Source organism: Protomyctophum parallelum (genome assembly GCF_964188405.1).
Source record: "Protomyctophum parallelum genome assembly, chromosome: 8".
Classification (NCBI taxonomy): domain Eukaryota; kingdom Metazoa; phylum Chordata; class Actinopteri; order Myctophiformes; family Myctophidae; genus Protomyctophum; species Protomyctophum parallelum.
Genome location: NC_139703.1, coordinates 43,397,285 through 43,422,693, shown reverse-complemented (window position 1 = coordinate 43,422,693; position 25,409 = coordinate 43,397,285). Strand labels below are relative to the sequence as shown.

Here is a 25,409-nt window from a genome sequence, read left to right as displayed (position 1 = left end):
TTAATTTCTTTTTTCAAAAATTCAAAAAACGATGGGCTATAACCCATGTTTTTTGAAATTTTGAATGTTTTTCAAATCCTCAAAAATGATGAAAAACGGCGTGCTATAGTATGCCGTACGGTAGGGGCTATAGCCCATGTTCAAAAATGATGAAAAATGAGGTTAAAAAAAAATCAAAAATTAAAAAAACGATGGGCTATAACCCATGTTTTTTGATTTTTTTTTTTTTTTCAAATCCTCAAAAATGATGAAAAACGGCGTGCTATAGTATGCCGTACGGTAGGGGCTATAGCCCATGTTCAAAAATGATGAAAAACGAGGTTAATTTCTTTTTTCAAAAATTCAAAAAACTATGGGCTATAACCCATGTTTTTTGAAATTTTGAAATTTTTTCAAATCCTCAAAAATGATGAAAAACGGCGTGCTATAGTATGCCGTACGGTAGGGGCTATAGCCCATGTTCAAAAATGATGAAAAACAAGGTTAATTATTTTTTTCAAAAATTCAAAAAACGATGGGCTATAACCCATGTTTTTTGAAATTTTGAGTTTTTTTCAAATCCTCAAAAATGATGAAAAACGTCGTGCTATAGTATGCCGTACGGTAGGGGCTATAGCCCATGGTCAAAAATGATGAAAAACGAGGTTAAAAAAAAAATCAAAAATTCAAAAAACGATGGGCTATAACCCATGTTTTTTGAAATTTTGAATTTTTTTCAAATTCTCAAAAATGATGAAAAACGGCGTGCTATAGTATGCCGTACGGTAGGGGCTATAGCCCATGTTCAAAAATGATGAAAAACTAGGTTATTTTTTTTTTTCAAAAATTCAAAAAACGATGGGCTATAACCCATGTTTTTTTTTTTTTTGAATTTTTTTCAAATCCTCAAAAATGATGAAAAACGGCGTGCTATAGTATGCCGTAAGGTAGGGGCTATAGCCCATGTTCAAAAATGATGAAAAATGAGGTTAAAAAAAAATCAAACATTAAAAAAACGATGGGCTATAACCCATGTTTTTTGATTTTTTTTTCTTTTTCAAATCCTCAAAAATGATGAAAAACGGCGTGCTATAGTATGCCGTACGGTAGGGGCTATAGCCCATGTTCAAAAATGATGAAAAACGAGGTTAATTTCTTTTTTCAAAAATTCAAAAAACGATGGGCTATAACCCATGTTTTTTGAAATTTGGAATTTTTTTCAAATCCTCAAAAATGATGAAAAACGGCGTGCTATAGTATGCCGTACGGTAGGGGCTATAGCCCATGTTCAAAAATGATGAAAAACGAGGTTAATTTCTTTTTTCAAAAATTCAAAAAACTATGGGCTATAACCCATGTTTTTTGAAATTTGGAATTTTTTTCAAATCCTCAAAAATGATGAAAAACGGCGTGCTATAGTATGCCGTTTCTTTTTGGAGGATTTGACAAAAAGATGAAAATCATGAAAAAACGACATACTATAGTTCATGGTTTCGGACGGCATACTATAGCATGTCGTTTTTCGTGATTTTGGAGGATTTGAAAAAAAAGATGAAAACTATGAAAAAACGTCATACTATAGTCCATGGTTTCGGACGGCATACTATAGTATGTCATATTTTCATGATTTTGGGACAATATGTCAGAGCCAGGACTTGAACCTGCTGCCTCCTGATTCCCAGGCAGGCTCTGTACCCAGTGAGCCACTGCGCATGCTGTTCTCAAAAGGCAGAATAGATAATGACAGAAGAGCCAGAGACTTGTTTCCATTGTGGTTCATAAACATTCAAACGTCTAGAGATAAACAACAGCAAAAGAAACAATAGACAAATCTCCTGTTATTTTATTTTTTGTATTTTATTTTTGTATCAATGTTGTTACTCAAAGGGAACAGCAGACTGCATTGTGGCAGGTAGCAAGTAGATCAGTGACTTAGCACACTGGCTGCATGATCTGGAGGTTGTGGATTCAAACCCCTCTCAAATCTTTACTTGCCAAAATCTGCCATTGACCCCCATTCTGAATTTCTCAAATTTGAAAGCACTATATTTCTAAAACTATGAAACATTTCAAAGATTCCTTTTCAGGCAAACATGACCACCGTAATATGAACTTAAATAGGGTTTCTAGGTGCAAGTATGTAGGAATAGTAGCATGCCAAAGTGTGTGCTATTGCCATTGAGAATGCATTGGGCGTTTAAGTTAAATAACTCAGAAACTACAAAACATTTCAAAGTAAAAGGTTCCAGCTTGTGTCTCCACTCTCCACAGTAAGCTGAATTATAAAAAGTGTGAATGGAGTTTCTAGGTGAAAGTGCTTTTTTTGACGTGCCAGTGGCTGCCATTGAGACCCATTGTAAATTTCTCAAATTTGAAAGCACTATATTTCTAAAACTATGATATATTTCCTTTTTAAGCCAACATGTCCACCATAAGATGCACCTAAATAGGTTTGAATGGGGTTTCTAGGTGTAAGTATGTAGGACTAGTAGCATGCCAAAGTTTGCGCTATTGCCATGAAGGTTTCCCGCTGTAATCCATTACTAGAAACTCACTCTGACCATGATTTGTGACAGTGGCGAAAGAGCTCTCTTTCCATCTTCCTTTTGCACTGTCCTCTGTAGAAATACACAGAAATCATCTCTGTCCACTGGCCTGCCTTTAAGTCTTTTGCAGTCCGTGTGTCATGGCTGTCCTGGCTTTGGCGTCTCTGTCATGGCAATGCCTTTAGAGGAAGTTGTGAGGTAAAAAAAATAAAAATAAAGGATTATCAGTCATATTTTGTATGCAGAATTATACTAGTGTTGCTTAAAATCTTATTCAATCTGTGCTGTATTGTATACCCACATTTCTTTGTTTCACTTCTATTATTAGACATTAGTTATATAGTTCTCTAGGTGTGCAGCAGTTAATCAAACTAATCAATTATACAAGAAGAACAATCAAGTTTAAATTAAATTGATTTAAAAAAGCAACCCACTGTGAGCTTCTAGATCTGCTATATGCAACACAGTATATACTATTATATATATATATATATATATATATATATATATATATATATATATATATATATATATATATATCCATATCCGCAACATAGACAATCTTGTCTGGTGGAAATTGGCGTGGCCTATTTGGGGAGTTGTATAATGATCCAGGCTTCTTCGCCTGGAAGGGAGCCAGCTTTGGTGGTTCGGGCATCTGGTTAGGATGCCACTCCTGCGAACTTTGAAAGCCAATCTTAGCTGATCAGGAGTACGTGCTGCACATAGAGTGTACCTGACTGGCAGGGGCTGTGTACGTGCTGCACATAGAGGAGGAGCAGGAACAGGCCGCAACAGATGAACGATGCGATCAAGCCACACAGCAAGAAGGCATAACTACCCCGACTGTGGATCACCTGGACAGAGACAGAAAACACACGCATGCACACGTCATACATGCAAACAATCCAGTTGCAGTTGCATATTATGCATCACACAATCAGTTCATATTTATGCATGCACACGCGCACCTGCACACACAATTCGCACCCGCATGCACCCACATGCACACGTGCATGCGCGCGCGCACGCACACACACACACACACACACACACACACACACTTCAGTACACACACCTTGGTCGTCATCTTACCGATCCAACGATCATCTGCAGTACCATCTCTCCTGTGCTGGCGCTGGTCACTAGGACAGTTGTGGCACAACCTTCAGACAAAAACACAAGAGTTTGTGGTGTTTTCTCAACATTAGTTGCACTTATATGTGAATAGGTGCATGCATACATGTTAATGGGTCTATAAACTCATGTACCTATGAATACATTTACACATCGATGTGTGTGTGTGTGTGTGTGTGTGTGTGTGTGTGTGTGTGTGTGTGTGTGTGTGTGTGTGTGTGTGTGTGTGTGTGTGTGTGTGTGTGTCTGTGTGCGTGCGCACATGTGCATGTGTGTGTACTGTATGTGGTCTGTGTACCGTATGTGCGTGTGTGTGTGTGTGTGTGTTGTGTGTTGTGTGCGTGTGCGTGTGCGTGTGCGTGTGCGTGTGCGTGTGCGTGTGTGTGTGTGTGTGTGTGTGTGTGTGAGAGACAGTTATTGTACTCTTTTGACATGTCTTAAAGTGTCATGATTCTAAGGAAGCCCAGCCCAGTTCATTTGACATGAATCAACATGACAATTCACAAACAATGATCAGATAATAACCTACTAAAACACCCAAGCTCCACACATGGCAGATTACATAATTATAATATTAAACAGAACATAAAATACAACACCCTTGTAATTGGGCCTGTTACCTCAAATCTTAACATAAAAAGCAACAGCAAAGTGTGTGTTACCTTTATAGTTTAGTATGTCTTCTGTAAAGGCCAGCATGCAGGGAAACACACTACTGATGCAGATTCCCAACACACATGTTCCAATGAAGAGAAAAACACTGCTGTAGTAGAGAAGCAACATCATACACTGCACTAGTATCACCCCCACCTGGAGAAGAGAAAAACACTGCTGTAGTAGAGAAGCAACATCATACACTGCACTAGTATCACCCCCACCTGAAGAAGAGAAAAACACTGCTGTAGTAGAGAAGCAACATCATACACTGCACTAGTATCACCCCCACCTGAAGGAGAGAAAAACACTGCTGTAGTATAGAGAAGCAACATCATACACTGCACCAAGGTTATAATAGTTAACTAAAACTAACTAAAAAACGAAAACTAGAATTAAAAAAAAACATTTTAGTTAACTGAAACTAATCAAAACTAAAAATAAATTAAAAAAACGATAACTAAACTGAAACTGTATTGTGTGTCCTCAAAACTAACTGAAATTATAGACAAAATACGCTTAGTTTTAGTTTTTATCAATATGTGTATATGCCTTTCGGATATTTATATTATAATCCTTTTAAATTCATTAGATTAATTTCCTCATTTCTCCAACAAGTTTTACGACAGTTTTCAGCACCGTACGGCAGCATGTAACCACGCTAACTCTAAACCAAAGTACGAAAAAAACTAAAACTAAACTACAACTAAACTAAAACTAAGCATTTTCACCAAAATAAAAACTAAATAAAAACTAGCAAACCCGCTCTAAAAACTAACTAAAACTAACTGAATTAGAAAAAAATATGTCAAAACTAACTAAAACTAAACTATAATGAAAAAAACAAAACTATTATAACCTTGCACTGCACTAGTATCACCCCCACCTGAAGAAGAAAGAAAAGAGATAGAAAGGGACATGATTTTATGTATTGTTCAGTCAGACAACTCAAGAAGGATGTATATATTTATTGAATATAAGATGAGCAATACAATATATTTATTATGGTTTGGCGATGTATTGGATCTGCTTTTTAGGTACTCACTGAGGTTCCCTGACTGAACTTGCTCTGAGCATGTCTGTGACAGGCACAAACGCAATTTTTTTCTTTTGTTTTTATAAGCCGGGTCTTAAAGGAGAATTCCGGGGTAGCCGTTTTCTTACCGTAATATGACGATAATATATCCGTTAACCAAAGGGCAAAACAATAAAAAATAAAACTCCATGCCGAGCACTCATCAGCTATCTCTAAATCGTTATCGCTATAATTATTATCTGTCGTCCATGATGATGATGATATATAAGTCCACAGAGTTTTATTTCAAATGGGCTTCCATCTAAGGCTAGCAAATGTTATAGAACCCTCCTCCCTGCTCAGAGCTACAACACGCTAAAGAAGGACCTTTTCTTTACCACTACCAGTGGTTAATGGATATATGATCGGTAAGAAAACAGCTTCTTAAGCTTAATGTTGTGCAAAGTGCAAACCATATAAAGTAAACCCAAATTCTATTCAGATTCTGTTATGTCAAAGTTATATAAGTAACATTGAAAGTCGCATGTAACTAGATTGGCAGTAAGAACAGTAAACCACTCTCATCCTAACCTGGCTTTAGCCAGACTGATAACGTGGATTCACTCTCACTTCCTCCCCGGTATCAGTCTGAATTTCTTGAAAAGTGGGCGTAAGTACAGTAGTTGCCTTGACAGACAGACTCATCTAGCCAATCAGCGTAACAAGAAGCTGACACCATCACAGTGCTAGCGCTAGTGCTGGGAAATTACAAAATAAAAAAACAACAAGGTCTGTTTAGTTTCTACTTTCTACGTGAGCGAGCTATGTCGGATATATCAGAGTCTATATCCGAAATTACTGCACTTAGAGCTGTTTTTACCGTCTTGTTGCGTGGAGGGCAGCCATTGTTGTTTTTTGTTGCATGTACTGTATGTTACGATGTTAACTGTTACATCACCATATACACATGGAGTCATGGACCAAGAGGCTGCTTTACACTGTCGTACAGACAGCAGTTGAAACACAGTCACTTATTGGCCCCGAGCATTTTCTGATTTCTCCAGCTAACGCATACTCTCAGCCTAAGGCTGAAGTCCACTCATACCGGGGAGGAGGCGCCAGTGAATCCACGTTATGTGTCTGGTAGTCTCGCGTAGCCAGACAACTATTCCACAATCTCCTAATCCTTCTATGATGGAAGCATTTGAAAATTGTGAGAGGCAACAGTCTGGCAACACGAGACTATGTGCCTGGCCAAAGTCAGGCAGCTACTCTCATCCTAATCTATTTGATTACGCTTGTAAAATGATTCCACTAGAGCCACAGCCCTCGTCTATTTGAGCATAGTTCTCATATGTTTTGGGTATCATATAGAATGGCAGTTCAATAAGGAACTGCTATTTGACACCCACAAAATATGAGAAGCACAAAACATGAATAGACATTGTTAAACATTGAATGCTCATGCTTTAATCATAACTCTATGACTTATATCAGTAATTTTCCAGGTCGAGACACAGAAGAGAGATTAGACTCAAACTAGTAGTAGATCTACAAGCTCGCAATGCAGCGCAAATTATTTTTATTGTATTGAAAAATAAATAAATGAACATCTGTGTTGTGTTTAGTGATATTATATCTGCTGGTCTTATGCTGATCTTTGAATGATCTTGATATTTCTATGTTCTCTTTGACATGCTTAAAGATGGAGTGCCACCATTCTTTTTCACCCTAAAACATGATCATCAGGTATTATTACAATATAAGGGGAAGAACTTTTTCCAAAAAGTGTACAGTATTTGTTAAAATCATGCTTTTATGTGGACACGCCCACCAGTTCATTAAGTATGCCTGGTTTGGCTGGTGGGTGGTGATGGGTGGTGATCATAGAGTATTAAAAGGATAGAGACTGAACTGGCGCGAAGCTCCGCCCCCTCCGCTATTCATGTCAGTGGATGTTGCTCAGTGGCGTTTTGAAGCACCCGGAAAGCTGCCGGAAGGACCGTCTTATTTCCGCATTTTTCCGCTGATTCAGCATTTGGGCACCAAATTTTGGTGCCCAAATGCGGAAGTGCAGCTGGGCTTTAACATTGAGCGCTCGGTTGCACGGGGTTTCCTCGTCATGAATCCACGGGTCCGCCTGCAGTCCTTCCTCCTACCACTAGGGCCTAGAGCGCTTCAACATTGAAGTGCCTAGCTGGCCCCTTGGTGGTGATCCACCTGAACTGAAGCCGCACCCACAGCTGTAGTTGTATGATAAAGGGGGAGGGGTTAGGGGAGGGGCTGATAGTGTGGTATCACTATATTACTGTTTACTTCATTGGCCCGTTTGAATGTCAAGGGTTCAGCCTCCAGGAAGAAACCCTAAATACAAAGTCAATACACAATTGCACATAAAAACAACTCCAGGGTGTCTAATGAAGTACTGTCACTTCATAGACACATGAAAAACTGGAAAAATACAAAAATTGTGGCACTCCATCTTTAATTAATGTTTGTTTCAGTGACGTTTGCTTCCTTTGAATCTGCATTTTGTTCATGCTCACCTACCATGCAACAAGTCCATGGGGGTGGAAAATATAGGTAAAACTTGTACTGTATTAATTACAACTTTGAGGTATTTGTACTTTACTTGAGTACAAGCTCACAAGCTCACAAGCCCACAATGCGTCACATGTGGGCTTGTATTTTCAAAAGACATTTGAAAACTTAAAATGGGACATTCTGCATTGTGAGTACTTTTTACTTTTGGAGTTTTGGTACCAACTTTAAGTAGATTTTAATGCCAATACTTTTGTACTTTTACTCAAATAAACTTAGAATTCCTGACTTTTACTTTTAACGGAGTATTTCTACATTGCAGTATTGATACTAACAAAGTAAGTAAAACAATTGAGTATGTTTTCTGTGTGCGTGCGTGCGTGCGTTTGTGCGTTTGTGCGTGCGTGCGTGCGCATACCAGACTGAAAGTGAGCAGCCTGACAGCAGTGTATCTGTAGGACAGGTAGATACATACCAGACAGAAGGTGAACAGCCTGACAACAGTGTATCTGTAGGACAGGTAGATACATACCAGACAGAAGGTGAACAGCCTGACAACAGTGTATCTGTAGGACAGGTAGATACATACCAGACTGAAGGTGAGCAGCCTGACAGCAGTGTATCTGTAGGACAGGTAGATACATGCCAGCCTGCCAGCTGTGATAGAGGCCCAGAACACACTGTCCAGGTAGCCAGCTGCCTTGTGGCCCATCGACAGTGGAGGGGACACGGCGTAGGTGTAGACGAAGCCAGCATAGTAACCCTGGGTTCAAAAACACTAGCATGTTAGCTTGGACAGCAGTGTTGATTTCGTCAACTAAAACTATGACGAACAGTGTTCGTCAACTACCTATTGTAACTGACGAAAACTAAATATAAACTAAGCTATGATGACTAAAACTGAGACTAATTATATTGACAATTTCGTCAACAAATACAAAGTAAAAATGTTAGGGATGGACTGAAGGTTGTGATGCACTTTGAAAATAGCAGATCTACAAGCTTACAACTCGTTGCGATGCGACAAATTGTGAGCATGTAGATCAGCTACTGTATACAGCATGTAACCAAGTGTAAAATCTGACATTACGTCACCATCACCATAAAAGCCGGCCAAAATAGATTTTAGTCGACAAAATCAACTGTAGATTTAGTCAACTAAAATCATGATATTTAGTAAAGAAAAACTTCTCAAACTAAAACATTTCAGATGACTAAAAAAAAACTAAATTTAAATGTATTCAAAAGACGTAAAAAAAAAAAAAAAAAAAAGAAGATTCATCAACACTGTTGAACAGTATACACTGTAAATGACAGTTTCTTTATGTATGTTGCATGTTGTGTTCTCTGTGTGGTAATAGGATGTCTCACTATAATGCCATCAGTGATGAAGAGAATGGCTCCACCCAAAATATGGAGGAAGAAAAAGGAGGGCGGACGACCCTGCAGATTGCCAAGGCGACAGCAACTAAACACACTGCTGTGACCTGAGAAGACAGTAAGGCAGCATTTTATAATAACTACCGTAATTTCCGGACTATAAGCCGCTACTTTTTTCCCATGCTTTCAACCCTGCGGCCTATACAACGGTGCGGTTAATCTATGGATTTTTACAGCTAACAGCCACTAGGGGACCTAATAAATCGATCTCTATGGCCGGCTATGGCCTCTATGCGGCTTATAGTCCAGTGCACATTTGGTTTTTTTCCCTAAATTTAGCTGGTGCGGCTTATATTCAGGTGCGGTTTATAGTCCGGAAATTACAGTACACTAATCATTAGTAAATACTGAATTCAACAGTAAACACAGTTATAAACGTGTAAACTATACACTATTTAGCGTTAGTTAAGTTATACTTAATTCATCATGAATTCATAATTTGTATAGCATTATTCATTCAGTATTAAGCATTAATAAACACAGTTATAAACATTGCATTCCCAATTAATAACATCATCTTTAATGTGCTTAATGATTGTATTGACATTTTCTATATCACTGCTTCTTTCTCTTTTCTCAATACATAATAAACACATAATCCTGGCTTTAGATGGGCTCACACACAAAATAATGTGTACAGTGTGAATAGTGTGATGGATCATGTATACTGTATCCTTGATGGTTCACATGACCCTTAATTCATACACACATTGAGCTCCTCTTCTTACCCTGCTCAGTGTTGGCTGACCCTGCAGAGTCTCTGTCTAGCAGACGAGGACTGGAGTTGGAACAGGGCAGCAGTCTCTCATTGTACATCAACGCAAGCACTACAACTGGAACAGGCAGCTGTGCGCGCACGCACGCACACACACACACACACACACACACACACACACACACACACACACACACACACACACACACACACACACACACACACACACACACACACACACACACACACACACACACACACACACACACACACACACACACACACACACACACACAGTGAAAGGGGGTGTTGTTGAGAAGAACCACACGCCAACTCAACAACGCAGATGTCGTTTGGGAAACCGGGCCATTGTCTATAGTCTATACACATATTGAGCATGTAGTCCTGGCACTGGTCTTACTGTATGTAAAGCAGCCAGGTGTGTCAGAGTTATCTTAGCTCCTATTCAAATAGCCCTACACATGACTAATACCTGGATAGCTGGACTTCTAGCAAGGCCTGTAAACACGCGCAGGCGCGCACACACACACACACACGCACACACACACGCACACACACACACACACACACACACACACACACACACACACACACACACACACACACACACACACACACACACACACACACACACACACACACACACACTCACATTGATGAGAGCCATGATCCAGAAGGCGTAGCCCACGTCAGTGGTCGCGACTCCCTCCGTGTGGAGCGTGTAGTGGGACATGTTGTGCACCACCACCCCTGGCCCTGCCAGACCTCTGCGCAGATGGTGGAGGTTTGGAGAGGACGAGTTTGTGGTCCAGTTGGAGATGCAGTTTTCCTCAGACAGAAAAGGGTCAGCTACCAGGGGGCTGACCAGAGCTCCCAGGCCTATGAAGAAATGCAGGGCCTGGGGCAGAGCACAGTGTTCTGGAGATTACTTTCCAAATGCTGTCCCTTGCAGATTATGCATTAACAGTATCTATCAGGGCTGGGCAATATGTCATCATATTGCATCGTGGCACATAGATTGTCTGTTTTAGCAATTTAGACATTTTTGAATTTTTATTTGTATTATCGTCACAATATTGAGGTATTGGTCCAAAACATTATTTGATTTTGTCCATATTGCCCAACCCTGTAATATATTACATTATTTATGCTCAGACATTTATATTAAGAGTGTTTTTTACAATACAAATAACAAAGTTCAAGGTTGTGATAAGCTGCTCAAATGTTATTTGGATTCAAACTGAATTCAAGTACATCTGACCTGCAGGAAAACAGCCGAGTCTTTCTGGTACAGCTGCACCAGCCGCAGGTTAGCGATGGTGTCAATCACCCCCATTGCAAGGCCAGCAATTGCCATGGCAACAGACAACATAATCACATGGTGACAAAGTGGGATGATGGCAAACACCAGTGATATGGCGAGAGTGGAAGAGAAGAGTGTCCACAGGGAGGACTGGAGTCTGTTAATGATAGTGTAAATGTTTTTATTATTATATTGTATTTAACATCATTCAAAAGTGTGCCCAACAATGGAACAGTGATTATATTCCTCCTGGCATAGGATCCAATCTCTCTGTCATCTTTTTCACAAACTAAAATAATAAAATACTAATAATGAGAAGTCGACTCTCACATTTATTATTTTATTATGCTGCATTTACAGCGAGAGAAAAGTTAAATTAAATATGTTTTCTCTGATACTCATTCCAATTCTATTTTATTTTTATTTTTACCAAAATGTATTCCAAATGTCAACACAGCATGTCACAACACATAAAGATAAAATGCATTTTATCAAATTATTATTAAATTAGCCTACAGCCCTACACAAGTGTGCATTAATACACTTTTTGCATAGGGATATTTATTACCTATTATATCTGTAGTGAAACCTTAACTGTTGATTCAATTTTCAATTTAGTAAAAGCGCTAACCCAGAGCAAATTACATTAGATTACATTAAACATGTCACAACGCATAAAGATAAAATGCGTTATGTAATGCCATGCAAAAGCCTTAATGAAATTCTTCAATTACATAAGTCTGCAGTTGGGATATATTTTTTGCAAAGGGATATTGATTGCTTAATTGTATCCGTAGTAAACCCTTTTCTATTGATTACATTTCCAATTTAGACATTTAGCAGATGCCATTATCCAGAGTAGCTTACAGAATGGCATTAAACATTGTCAGCAAATTGTCAGCAAACCTACCATCTGTCTGGGTCATACAAACACAAACATCATGCCTACAAGTATCTAAATAGCAAGTAACCAACTTATGTGCATACTAGTATAACTAGCATGGCAACTATCAAAACATATAGGTAAAAATAAATGAGAAGTCCTAGAGGGTGAGATAAACTCTAAAGATGTTAATAGTTTTCGGAAAATGGAGTGAGTCTGGGGGGAGGGGGGTAGGTGGACCATTCCATTCCACAGCTTGGGAACCAGGAGGGAGAACTGTCCAGGACATTTGCAGAGATGGCCAGGGGTGTCATAGGGATGGGAGGGACAGACAGACGTCCAGTGTGTGGGAACTGGGAAGGGGTGGATCATATGCCCTGAAGGGGGAGCCATGCTTTTGTAGGTCATCACTAGTGTTTTCTGTTTTGAATTGGAAGCCAAGTGAAGGAAATACAGAAGGTTGGAGACGTGGAAATGTAGGAAGGTTGACCAGGCCTGCAGTGACATTTTAAATCAGCTGTAGTGTAGGCATTTGAGCGAGCATGCGGATAGACCAATATTCACCAGTGTCTTACATGTTCCTATTAATAAGTGGTGCACGGTGCAGCACACTATTTGTCAGTAATGAAAGCAGTGATTTCCAAATTCCAGGCTGGTTTAACAATAAACATAACAATAAAGTCACCTTGAACTTGGGGTTCAGTTCACTATTTATCCAGTTAGCTTATCAGGGCCTCAAGCACAAAATAACGCACTCCTTATCTTGACCCTGGGCTTTCCATCTTTCTTGCCAACTTTCCAAATGCCCCACTGTAGAATACCCATTTCCTATACCTGCATTTCCTCTAAGGTGAAAGGGACATTTCACACAATGCACATCATCAGTTAGAGCACACCGTGGCTCTAACTGACTTTATAATAAGTGTGATTTGATTTGTAAAAACTGATCTAAAAATAACTAAAAACTGCCAACCTTAACATAAAAAGTACTACATGGAACATATTAACTTGACTTTGAGATTAAGGAACAAGGACAGATATGCGTTGAAGTAGGTGTCCTTGACTGCTAAAGCACAACAGAAGAGTAAGCATTAAGCATACATATTAATTATTGTGTGACTGGTCCAGTGGTCCATGTAATGCAATAATGTACATAACTGTATGCTCACTGTTTATCAGTCATACATTTTATATAATTAATACCAGTAAGACGCCCTGAGCGCAAGAAGCGATCTTGCCCTAAAGGGCGAGGTCGAGCTGAAACAACAGCATCCGTGAGGTCAGATGTAAAGTTGCTGGCCGGCTCCATATATGCAGATCTAGGTGATGATCCAGTCTTCTCCATGTATGGCTATCCATGGTTTGATGAGGTCAGTGTCGTGATCTTCATATATGGAGAACCAGGTGATGATAGTCAGCTCCACATATGGAGCTGACTATCATCACTTATTATGGCCGTGTTTTTAGTGTACAGGGTTTGATGAGGTCAGATCAACATATGGAATGAATTCTGTACTGGCCATACTGTATATGGAGCATGTCACGAGGCATGACAGACGGACGCAGGATGACGGACACAATAAAATAAAATAATTTGAATGTGCCATTGAGTGAAGGTGAAGCCATCAGAAAGGACCAAAAAGCACGAAGCCTGATTTATACAAGTATTACAGAGCAAGACAGAGCAAATTAAGCATGACGCACCATCAATCCACAATGACGGTTCATAATTTTAAAAATGAATCCTCCCACTGCGTGCGTGCGTGTGCTGATGCCTATTATGTCCTAGATGCTGATGTTAAGCTGATCAATAGCATTTCACAGAACAGTGAATGGTGTCCTGTGACAAGGGCGGGATTGTCCACTTGTTTGGTTATTCACTAACTCTGGGGGAGCCCCGAGCCCGGGATCCAACTGGGAACCTCGAGGTTTTCCCATCTGGCCGTTCTACCTGCCACTCTGACTCTACCCCTGAGCCACTGACACTGCATGCCGTTATGTGTTTTGTATAACATGTTGGAAAATGATGTAGGAATAATAATAATAGTAGGCCTAATAATAATAATAATAATAAATAATAATAATAATAATAATAATAATAATAATAATAATAATAATAATAATAATAATAATAATGGATAATACTCTACGTGTAATTGTTAATTCTGAAACATGGCAAAAAAAATATAGGTTTGGTCAAACTTACGTTTTCTTAAAAAGTCCTCCAAAGGTGCTGCCCACCAACAGTAAAGACTGCTGGGCGAAGAACACCCAGGTTATCTGCTGCAGAGTGGAGTGAGTCTGGCACCTCAGGTCCAGGATGGTTGGCCCGAGGAGTGCGATGCACAGGCCGAAACTGAAGAACACGCTCCAGTATGTCAGCGTGTGCTGCCAGTGCCGCTTGAACAGTGTCCATAGCCGATCGTCAAACAGCTTCATCCCGGACTAGGTCGCTCAGAACAACAAACCCACATTAGATGGGTTGATATTTCCGAAGCCACAGGTTTTTCATTGAGTGCCCGGTGGGGTGTAATGACTGCTATCTATCTGGCAGTGGCACGTCAAAAACTAAACAAACACAAAAGTAGCCTACAAGTGGCTGTCGAGAGGCTCGCATTGCCAAGTTAGCTTCCTCTCTTTGCCAGTTTGTTTGTTGTGGAGATACGGTAATTAAATTGAACTTTTTAGACGGACGTCACGCTGATAGGTTGCAGGCAGATCCCGGTGCCCACCTCCTTTCGCGGAAGCACGATAGCCTATACTAATTAGAAACCTTGTATGTCCAAATTACCGGACGGCACGGCTGCAATTCGAAACTGCCCCCCGTAAAATCTGAATCCCCCCCACCACCCCTTTTTCCCCTCACTGTACATGTTTCTTTTCCCTTTTTTTAAATCTCCTTTATGATGAATTCCTGTTATGTTCGTTGGCTATATAGAAGTGTCTATTCGTCTCTAAATGTTTTGATGATTTGAACATGGTGGACCCTCTTGTAAACAAGTGTAATGCTTTATTGGGTCATCCACTCACAGTTAACAGTCTTTGTATTGAGTTTGTGCTGAAATGTACTGTAATTCTGCAAACTGAATAAATATCAATATATCAATCAATCAATCAATCAATCAATCACACTTTGACACTTTGCATCACATTCACATTCCGGTCTTTAGGCCTAGGCCTATATTAAAGTGACTTTAAGGCAATGGGTAGCCAGATAAGCGCTATTTGTTGTGAGGTATTTTAGCTACTTTTGCATGCAGACTGTATACTGTACATGACAGAGTCAGACCATTTATGAATTGTGAAAAAGAAAACAAACAGATTACGATAGCCTACTATCGTATCCTCTGCGGCTACAGGATGGTCTTTTTCGTCTGTTGGGAGGATCTAACAGTAGAATAGTGTTTGTTTCTGTGCAACAAACACGAGACATCCAGGAAAATAAATAAATAGGCCTAAATAAGGACAAAAAAGAGCTGAAGCACGAGACATTTCTGAGGCATGCATGTGTCATTAAACCTGACTCTGCCAGATTGCTGCAATTGTCCAGCAGGGTGAGTGGTTTTACCAGGCTAATGTGTCATGTGACCATCAAGTGTCTTGGTCGCTTTTAAGTCACCCGTGGCCCATAGCTTAATTAAAAGAATGGTCAAAGGTGGGCACAAAAACATTCTGGGCACTATAGGGGAAACTGGGCACCTTGGAAGAGTGGGCACTATGGCAATGTGGGCATCAGAAGAGAGAAGAGTGGGCACTATGTCAATGTGGGCATCAGAAGAGGTGGCACTTGCGGGGGAGAAGAGTGGGCACTACTAGGGAAATGTGGGCACCAGGATGAGTCTGACTGGGAGAACTGGGCAATAGGAAGAGTGCATGGGCACTTTGGAGGTTAAAAATAAAATAAAAACTAGAAAAAGTGTCCCTCTGGGCACAGTCTCCACTCTCCACCAGGAAAGTGTGTAAGTTTGGGAATGGTTAGGTTTAGGCAGATAGTTTTACTGAGGTTACGTTTAGGAAAACCTGGTGCATGGCAAGCGTTCCAAGGTCTCCATATTTGACCCGGGGCGAGCATGTATTCCATTCATCCTCCTTTTATTTATTGTTTGTTTGTTTATTTATAAATTAGTTAAAATCAATGATCTGTATACAAGATTTAACCTAATCAGTGACGCACCCCATTTTTAACGAAACCCAATAGACTGCACAACTTGACAGCAGGCCCTAGAGACAATTCTCCAAGCAGTTTGAATAATCAAAAAACCTATCTACAGTATGAAGACTATACCCTAAAACGATAAGATAGGACAGCTAGCTATTCCCACCAAGCCAAATCGCATCATGATGATGACGTCTTTGGTATTTCAGTGACTCCCAAGACTACAGCAAAACAAACATAGCCAAGATGGAGATGATTTCAACTTAATTTCCAGGATGACTCAGTAGCTCTGCCCCCAATAGCTCAAGAGAGCTCTTTTTGAAGTGCAGACAGACCTACAAATAATTATGGTAATTATAGTCAATCTTTGATAGATTTGTAATAGTACTAGTAACTAGTAGACAAGACAGAGAATTAAATGAATTATCTTAGATTTCCCCAGGCCTATAAACATAGGTAAATGGTATACTATGCTTTGTCCAATGTCGCCATCTTCTGTTAATTTGTATTAGTACTCTTTAGTCACTCCCATACAGTCTTGCATCTCAGGGTCTCATTGATGGTGGTCTGTTAAGGATGTGATAAATAACTGATGGGTGCTACTGGGTGCTGCTATTTTGTAATAGCCCATCAATTATGGGCATTGCAGAACATGGTTCTTCCCCATGCCTTTAGGGACTGACTAACACCCCTAAGAAGACATTGCAGAGGTACATGGGTTCCAGAACTTCTAGTTTATTTATTCATTAGTTCATTATTTAATCAATTTTGGCTTTGTGGCAGTCACAATACATTCAGTTTCTCAGTTTTCATACAGTATATCACACAAAATATTGAATATCACATCTTATACAAAATCTAAACATTAATCTTTTATAAAACATTTAGATATCATCTAATCTAATTCCTCCTCTTAACATGGTCTTGTTTCTTGTGGCATAAAATTCACTGAGGAAGATGAAAACATCTGTTAAAATACAATATATATATATATTATTTATTTTTCATGACAGTATTTAAAATAGCTTCATTTACCACAACAAATACACAAACAGTAACACCAGTGACTGCGGTGAGGTGGGGTTGGGGTGGGGGTGGAGTTTGGAAGTGTAAAGTACACCGCTACATCTCTCCCAAGTCCCAACAGCTTTGCCCTGAACTTCCTCGCCCTCAGCCCCTCACTCTTCGCCATCATCCAACTGAAAGGAGGCTAAGACAGGTCACATGGCAACGCTTATATCAAAGCTTTCAACCAGCTTTTAGTGGTCCTTTTACGTAAATGGGAAAGTGAAATTCAGTGAATTGAAATATAAACAAAGGCCAGTGGAATTAATCTTTTAACTCCTACAGTACACTGTATGCAGACTAATAGCTAGACTACTTAAGACTTGGCATCCTGTCTTGTGTGGGCCACCGTGCTGCATCCTTGGGCTGAATAGGTTAGTCGGCTCGATATTTGTGGGCACTTGAGGCAATCTCTGGAATACAGCCTCCTAGCAGCATCGAAGAGCGAGCTGACATTTGAGTTAGTGTGGTGATTTCTCTATCAAAGTGGTGTCTTAAAGCCAAGAGTTCATTCCAACCAAATACAGGTACTACACTAAATGGTCCTCCCAAACTGGTTGAATTTTGTTAAATAGTGAAATCCTCTTGGTGCACTGCATGTTTAATTGGAATGGAAACTGTAGTCTTGGCTCTCTTCGTGACACATGACCAGACAGCATTACTCTACTACGAGGCCAATATGCCAATCTGCTTTTCAATGGCTCAGGTGCAATAGTGCTCTATCCAACATTACTCAGAACGTATTGGACCCTGATCAATGAGTTCCTAGTCGGCATCGCCGTTGGTCCGACAACATCACTAATGAGCAATTGGAAGTAGGATCAGATAAGGAAGCCAACGTGAATCTCTCTCGCACACACACACACACACACACACACACACACACACACACACACACACACACACACACACACACACACACACACACACACACACACACACACACACACACACACACACACATGCAGTGTCTCTGGCATTGTGCAAATTGTATGGAACTTGTCAGCCTACATTATGCCATATAGACAAGCTATTGTACAGCCCCATACAGAATAAAATCCTGTATGTTGATTTAACTCTGAAAGTGTGAAAGTACATTTTTAGTTTTTCAGTGTAGAACTATCTGGATTTGACTGGGTAGCCTCACAACATCCTACATTTCCTTCTGTTGGTCTCAGAAGCACTGGACTCAGGGGTCGTCAGTGCGGTGGTGCGTAGGTATGACCACATCACTAGCAATCACATGTCTGCCAAAATGTATGACCATGTCCCTACCCATCACGTGTCTGCAAAAATGAAAAAGGTTTCTTCATCTAGGACCTAGGTAATGAGCATGACTAGTGGGCTAGTGTGTGTACTTGCAACATATTTTTATGAGAATTTAACACAACACAGCCAACTCCCTGCCATGAGCTGGTTTGGCAAAAATGTTTAGCAGTGCAAGATGAAGGTGTTGGGGATATTATGTGAAATTACTGAATATATTTGGCACTATAGAAAGTTATTGTCTGACATTATTTCAATAACTTTATCGTCTATTATTATCGTTGCCGTCGTGCAAAAATCTTGTATTTCCATATTTAAACGTTTTATTTTTCTTCATCAACATATACCCTATTTTATACTATAATATTTTTGAAAAATATTTTGAGTTTCATGACCTGCCCAAAATAATATTTAAGTATAAGTATAACTAGAGATGCACTATATTGACATTTTGGCTGATATCTGATTACCGGTTAATTGATTGGTCAAATTAACCAATGCCAATACTAATTTCCAGTGGGGTTTACCTGCGATGCAGTAACTGTGATTCTGGGTGCAGAATCTGTTTCAGACTTCAAAAAAGTATTACTGATGTATTAGTTTAAACAGCTTGTGGTGTTTTTAGTTTTTCCAGCTTGTTGACCATTTTGAAATCTTCCCTAGTAAACAGCCTTCATCACCACAAAAGCTCGTTCAGCTTCACATTCAAAGGGCTACAATTATATATATTATTATTATTTATATTGGTTCAATAGCAATATTTATTTTTGAGGGGCTCTAGCCCATCCTATATACAGGTTTAATGTTTAATGTCTTTCCTAGACAAACATTAAAAACGCCATTGACAATGGACAGAGTTTAATGTTTGTTTTGTCTGTCACTGAGCAAATCGGCATACAGTATGATGTTATGCAGTGACGAGTCTGGGGCCGGGGGGCCAGGGCTCCCATGAGGATTATGAAAACTATTCGTCCCTGATGTTATGTTAGGATATTGCGATGATGTAAGATGATAAGGGTTGGTAAAGCACCACTCACTTCACACAGGTGTGATATTTTAACTTGATATTGCCTATACCGATATGATGGCCATTTAAATGTAAAAGTAATGGTTTTGGAAGTGAACAGTTTTGGCCCGACAGCAACGATATGTAAATATTAGAGGGGAGAAGGTCTTTGGTAAGATACAGTATTAGGGTACGTTTCATAATCAAGCTAAAGTAAGGAGCGAGGCGAAGGAAAAGGAAGCAGGCTTCAGAGGACACTTCTGGTTTGTGCAAATAGGAAACTGAGAAATACAAACACTTATACAAATGAACCCCTAACACGAAGGCTACCACTAGATCTCGACTCTAGATATCAAAGATTCTTAGCAAGCCAACATACTGTATCATGCACATTTCACTAAGGCAACTTGAAAAACTCAGTGGACAATGTCGTTAAAAGTTAACGACAGTTAACGAAGACCCCAAGTCAAGTTGAAACACTGGGTCACTGTAGCAAGGCAGGTTTTTCTTACACACCGAGGGCTTTGATTCAATTTGGAGTTTGATTTTCTCGTCTTCTGTTTTTGGTAAGCTCATTGTTTCTCATTGGGGTGGCGTACTGTAGCAGAGGTATGGGAGTCTGCTGCTTAGGGTTGGGCAATATATCAATATTATATAGATATTGTGAATAGATTAACGCCTGGCATGGATATTGTAACATTATCATTTGTGGTTTTAATCACTTAAGCCTAATTCGATACTTTCCAGAGTAGTGGAAATAGCAGATCTACATGCAAGCTCAAGCTTGAAAATCTGCTGTATTAGGCTATTATGATATCTTTTTTAAATATTATTATTAAAAAGAAAATTCATATTATTATCACAATACAATATTATATGTATGTAGTCAAATTGCCTAGCCCAGCCCAGCCCTAGTGCTGCTACTATTTATTGTAGTACGTGTGTAACAGTACATTGCAGTTAAGGAAAGTCAGCTCAGCCTCAGATTGGTTGCTGTGGGTGTGATAGGTAGAATTAGGTGTATTGCAGAGAGGCTGTGGGTGTGATGGGTATAATTAGAGGTGTATTGCAGAGAGCGTTGTGTATACAGTGTGAAAGTAGCATAACAGTTCTTACATCAGTAGTTGTGGGAAAGCAATGCACTGTCCCTTTAGGCCTGTCTATATAGTAACGTATTACTAGAGTTGTACCAATTCACTGTCTAACTGAGGCAGGAAGATAATAATTGTGACTGTGACTACTAGCTTGGCACTATGTGTCTTTTTATTGTACTGTACAGTAGCTTGTGTGTGTGTGTGTGTGTGTGTGTGTGTGTGTGTGTGTGTGTGTGTGTGTGTGTGTGTGTGTGTGCGTGCGTGCGTGCGTGTGTGCGTGTGTGCGTGCGTGCGTGCGTGCGTGCGTGCGTGCGTGTGTGCGTGCGTGTGTGCGTGCTCAGCTGAGAAATATCTGAAGTGCAGTGCAAGTTCTTCCTCAGAAACACCCTACATGTCACCATGTTCTGTTACCATGGAAACGTATGTATGTGGATTCATGCATGCACATTTTGTGCATGCACAGACACACGAGTGTGCGAGTGCAAGGATAAAATTGTCTGTTGAGCGAGTCTCATTGGCCACGCTCTGCGCTCCACCGGGAGTTCTCTTCATCAACCTCTCTCTCCACTCCTCTAGAAGATACTTTGTCTTCTGTTTTTTCCTCGACCTGAGACAGAGAGATAAAATATACCATAATAAGATATAATACAATATGTCTGTCATAATAATAGCTGTGTTTTCTACCTAGGGACCTATCTTGCCTTATCCCTTATGCCTAATCTTATTAGGCATCTTTGTATAATTTTGTAACATTTTAAAATAGTGAAAATATCCAATCTACAAACTCTCAACATGTTGATGTAGGCTAGATCTTTTTCAAGTGTAAAATGATCTCTCAAAAGATATTCCTCATTGTTCTGCCATATGAACCACTGTTTTACCTTAATGACCACCAATTTCACACCTTTTACGTTTAACACTGATAATATTTTAAGACTTTTAACACTAATAATACTTTAACATGTTTAACACGTTGAACACTAATACTTTATCTAATACTTTATCACTATCAACACTTTTAACACTACCAATAACATTTTAAACAATTTTGACCACCACTGATATAGAAACACATTATGTTACGTTTTTCTGAAATCTGTCAGGATTTAGAAGACATTTATAGAATCGACCTCAGGTCTAAATGGGTTCAAAGTAATCGCATCATTCATCACTGACTTTTGGAGGCAGTTCTGTGAAACTGTGAATCAAATTCCTATACTTTCTGTTATGTTTGGAGAATGCGTGCTTTGTACCTGGTGGATGGAACAAAGAGCTGCGGTGTCCCGGGTCTTTCTGGAGTTGAATCTCTCGAAGAGAGAACACAGAGGCAGCTGTAGAAGGAGAATACAGACCATTATGACTTTACTGCTTATTACTGCTTCAGCTTGCATTGCATTGTCTTGTGTGTGTGTGTGTGTGTGTGTGTGTGTGTGTGTGTGTGTGTGTGTGTGTGTGGGTGTGCGTGCGTGCGTGCGTGCGTGCGTGCGTGCGTATCACTTACTGTCTGCCAAACTATGAATGCTCTCTCCGAGGTTCAGGAAGTAGGAGTGTCGGAGAGCTGTTTCAGCAGTGCTTCTACTCCTGCTGTCATACTGCAATCACAACACAACAGCTTACAGCATTTATAAAACAGCAGTGATTCACATGCTGCTGTGCTGATTCCTTGGGTGCCATTTTGAAGATCCGTTTTACAATGGGGTAATACATAAATTGCCCTCGCTCTGCGCACAATCGTATTATGAAAGGCATATCGGCCCGTGTTGAACGCACACACATATGGCATACAGCGTTCCTGAATATTTTAGCATTGTGGGAGTGTCCATATGTTGTGTTGCCATGTCTGTTTATTATAAGCGGCTTCTTTTTCTGTAAAGTTGCTTGTAAATATTGGTAGTTGTAGCCTACTAGTTGTGGTTGCTTTTCTTGTTTCTAAAGTGGTTATTTGGGCTTTCTCCTAATGTTGTTTAAACCAGTGATCCTCACACAGCACATTCCCATGTCAAGGATCCCCAGATGAATGCATTTGCCCAACTAAGGACGGCTAATCCAAAAATTAAATAAAAGATTTCCAAGATTACTTTTGAAAATAGCAGATCTATACCAGCTCACAATGCATCACATTCATTCATTAAAACTATGAACTCTGACTGCAGGGGGATATATATAATGATCATTATAACAATGTGCAAGAACATATTTAAAAAGAAGGAAGAACTTTATATTTGTGGACAATCAAAATATGTTTTTTTATTTTAATATGGTGTCATTAAAATTAATCTGGATATGGCAGACTCACTATCTAGAAAATAAAAACATGGCACTTCATTTAAAATAGGTTACAGACCCCTGTTATATGCGCTTATTTTTATAGACCTATTTACTTGTTTCTATGAGACATGGCAACAGCCTCTTTTTGCGTCTCTTTTTTGTAAAATGTTGTGATTAGAAACGGCCATAATTCTTTCATTTCTCAACCTTAAAAATAAATAAAAACATCTCCATAACCCTTGGGAAGTTTGCTTTCATATGCTGTATCACACCCGATTCAAGTCTTCTTCAATAAAATGCTACGAGCGAAGACCATATACCATCGGGGCCACAGGCACAGCATTAAGCAGCAGCATTCAACTCATTCCTTCATCATGACTTGAATGAAATAAAATATAATAAACGTTATTTTACTGGTGTTTTTCAATAGAAACAAATTATTTTGAGGCATAAAGGTGACAGCATGCAGTGCAATAGGAATAATTAACCCAAATGTGACAAAGTCATGTCATGTCTTCTATGGTGCCAGCCTGAAGAAATGTAATACCATGATCCACAAAGTGCGCATTCCGTATGTGACATCAGCTGACTGGTAAAGAGAATAGTATACGGACATGTTGATTGTGTACGTCTCAAACACTCCTTAAACACACCCATGACTAATTCAAGGCCGTTTTGCGCAATCCACAGGGTGTCGAAAGCGCTTCTTAACATGCCCAAAATTGCAATATGACATACAACACGCCCCCAGCTCATAAAACTGTAATATTATATGTCATATTATATGAATTGCTTAATGGAGCCCCTTGTCTCTTACCCTAAGCAGGGCTGACAATAGTTCGATTCCCTCTGTGTCCAACCTGTTGGTGACAAAATTGGTGGATTTAGGTTGTATTATGAGGTCGCACAAGACATATCTTAGAATGAGCTAAATTATTCAGCTGATAAATATGTTAAAAAGAAATCACACTGCCATTCTAGTGCCCTGAGCAGGGGCTATTTAATGCTTTAAAGTGAAACAAAACAAAGTCTCATAAAACAAAAAAATTATAATAATATAGTTCAATTGTTTTCTATCTAGTGCTAGTAGAAAATACATCGGATCACCAAAGTCAGTAGGTTTAATTCTCCAGGGTGCATGATTGAAGTTTTGTTTTATGGTTTAGCTTTTTAGATATTTAGTGCATAAGTGAAATGGCCAAAGGGAGGCGCTAGGGAACAGGCCTCGGGGTCTCCAAAATCAGTAGGAGCCAGAATCTGGCGAGCATGAAGCTACACAGCTAATTCTATGCTAATTCTAGCCTGGAAACCAGCCGAATTTGGCAGTGAAAATAGAAGCAAAAAAAGCTCTCAGTGATATTATTCTACTCATGCCAGGATATGGTAACTAGTACTACAGCCAGCCGTTTAAGAATATGTTGTTGGAGACAAAAACAGCAATCAGACAGACAGACAGATGGACGGGCGGACGGACAGACAAACAGACAGAAAGATGGACGGATGGACGGGAAGGGTGGCAGACTGGCAGACAGATGAACATTATGAACTAAAGTGACTGGATAATCTGCACAATGTTATATTTTTAATGCTCCAGATGATTATATCTAAATCATTTTAACTGGACACTGGGCCTTTCTTACTGTTAATGCATACTTTTTGTCTCCTTATAGCTGTGACCAACCAACTGCACAGTGCACACACACACACACACACACACACACACACACACACACACACACACACACACACACACACACACACACACACACACACACACACACACACACACACACACACACACACACACTAAATGGTTGGACACTCCACCTTGCCTTCTTTGTTGTGATCCAGGTAGGTATTATATTGTTATTATTGCTTCATAAATAACCACTAGCACAATACCCCTATAAATAATAATGGGACTGGGGTAGGCAAATGAAAGAAAAGAGGCCAATTTTAGAATATAAATATTGTTAATATGAGCTTGTAGATCTGCTATTTTCTGTGCGTGACACAGTATAAATCAGGGGTCAGTTACCTGGGCACATGATTGATGAGTGCTTGAGATCTGTACAGTGGGAACAGATAAGACTTGAACTCTTCATTATTGCTGATGCCTGACCAAGTGTCCTCTGTCGGAGTCCCTGAAACACCAAGAAACACAGAGAAGGAAGAATGAAATAGAATATATCCTGTTCTAATATGACTAACTCAGCTATGATACGAAGCCAATACAATTAGATAAAATAGTCGATCTGATCTATAAGCTACAAGCTGTGAGCTGTGAGGATTGCACAACATTTGTGTGATTATCTCAAAT

At 39.6% G+C, this 25,409-nt stretch overlaps 2 protein-coding genes across 3 annotated transcripts in view; both read right to left on the bottom strand.

Moving 5' to 3' along the window:
• Window positions 1-2,582: 2,582 nt before the first annotated feature.
• mfsd4aa (major facilitator superfamily domain containing 4Aa) lies at window positions 2,583-14,673 on the bottom strand (the record flags this gene model as incomplete). The annotated part of the gene is given in 11 exon segments (XM_083771983.1): window positions 2,583-2,704; window positions 3,262-3,382; window positions 3,621-3,691; window positions 4,325-4,472; window positions 8,462-8,635; window positions 9,244-9,359; window positions 10,022-10,046; window positions 10,048-10,158; window positions 10,701-10,946; window positions 11,310-11,508; window positions 14,441-14,673. Coding segments are annotated over 11 exon segments (1,485 nt in total). The 3' UTR covers window positions 2,583-2,663.
• Window positions 14,674-19,742: 5,069 nt separating this feature from the next.
• The window catches only part of cdk18 (cyclin dependent kinase 18), a 41,918-nt gene continuing 36,251 nt past the window's right edge, over window positions 19,743-25,409 (bottom strand). For both annotated transcript variants that reach the window (XM_083771613.1, XM_083771612.1), the window contains exons 12-16: window positions 25,128-25,233; window positions 23,907-23,949; window positions 22,323-22,413; window positions 22,075-22,152; window positions 19,743-21,428 (exon numbers count right to left, since the gene is read on the bottom strand). In XM_083771613.1, the coding sequence (XP_083627739.1) occupies window positions 21,394-21,428; window positions 22,075-22,152; window positions 22,323-22,413; window positions 23,907-23,949; window positions 25,128-25,233 (353 nt within the window). In that variant the 3' untranslated portion in view covers window positions 19,743-21,393. The remainder of the gene's footprint in view (window positions 21,429-22,074; window positions 22,153-22,322; window positions 22,414-23,906; window positions 23,950-25,127; window positions 25,234-25,409) is intronic.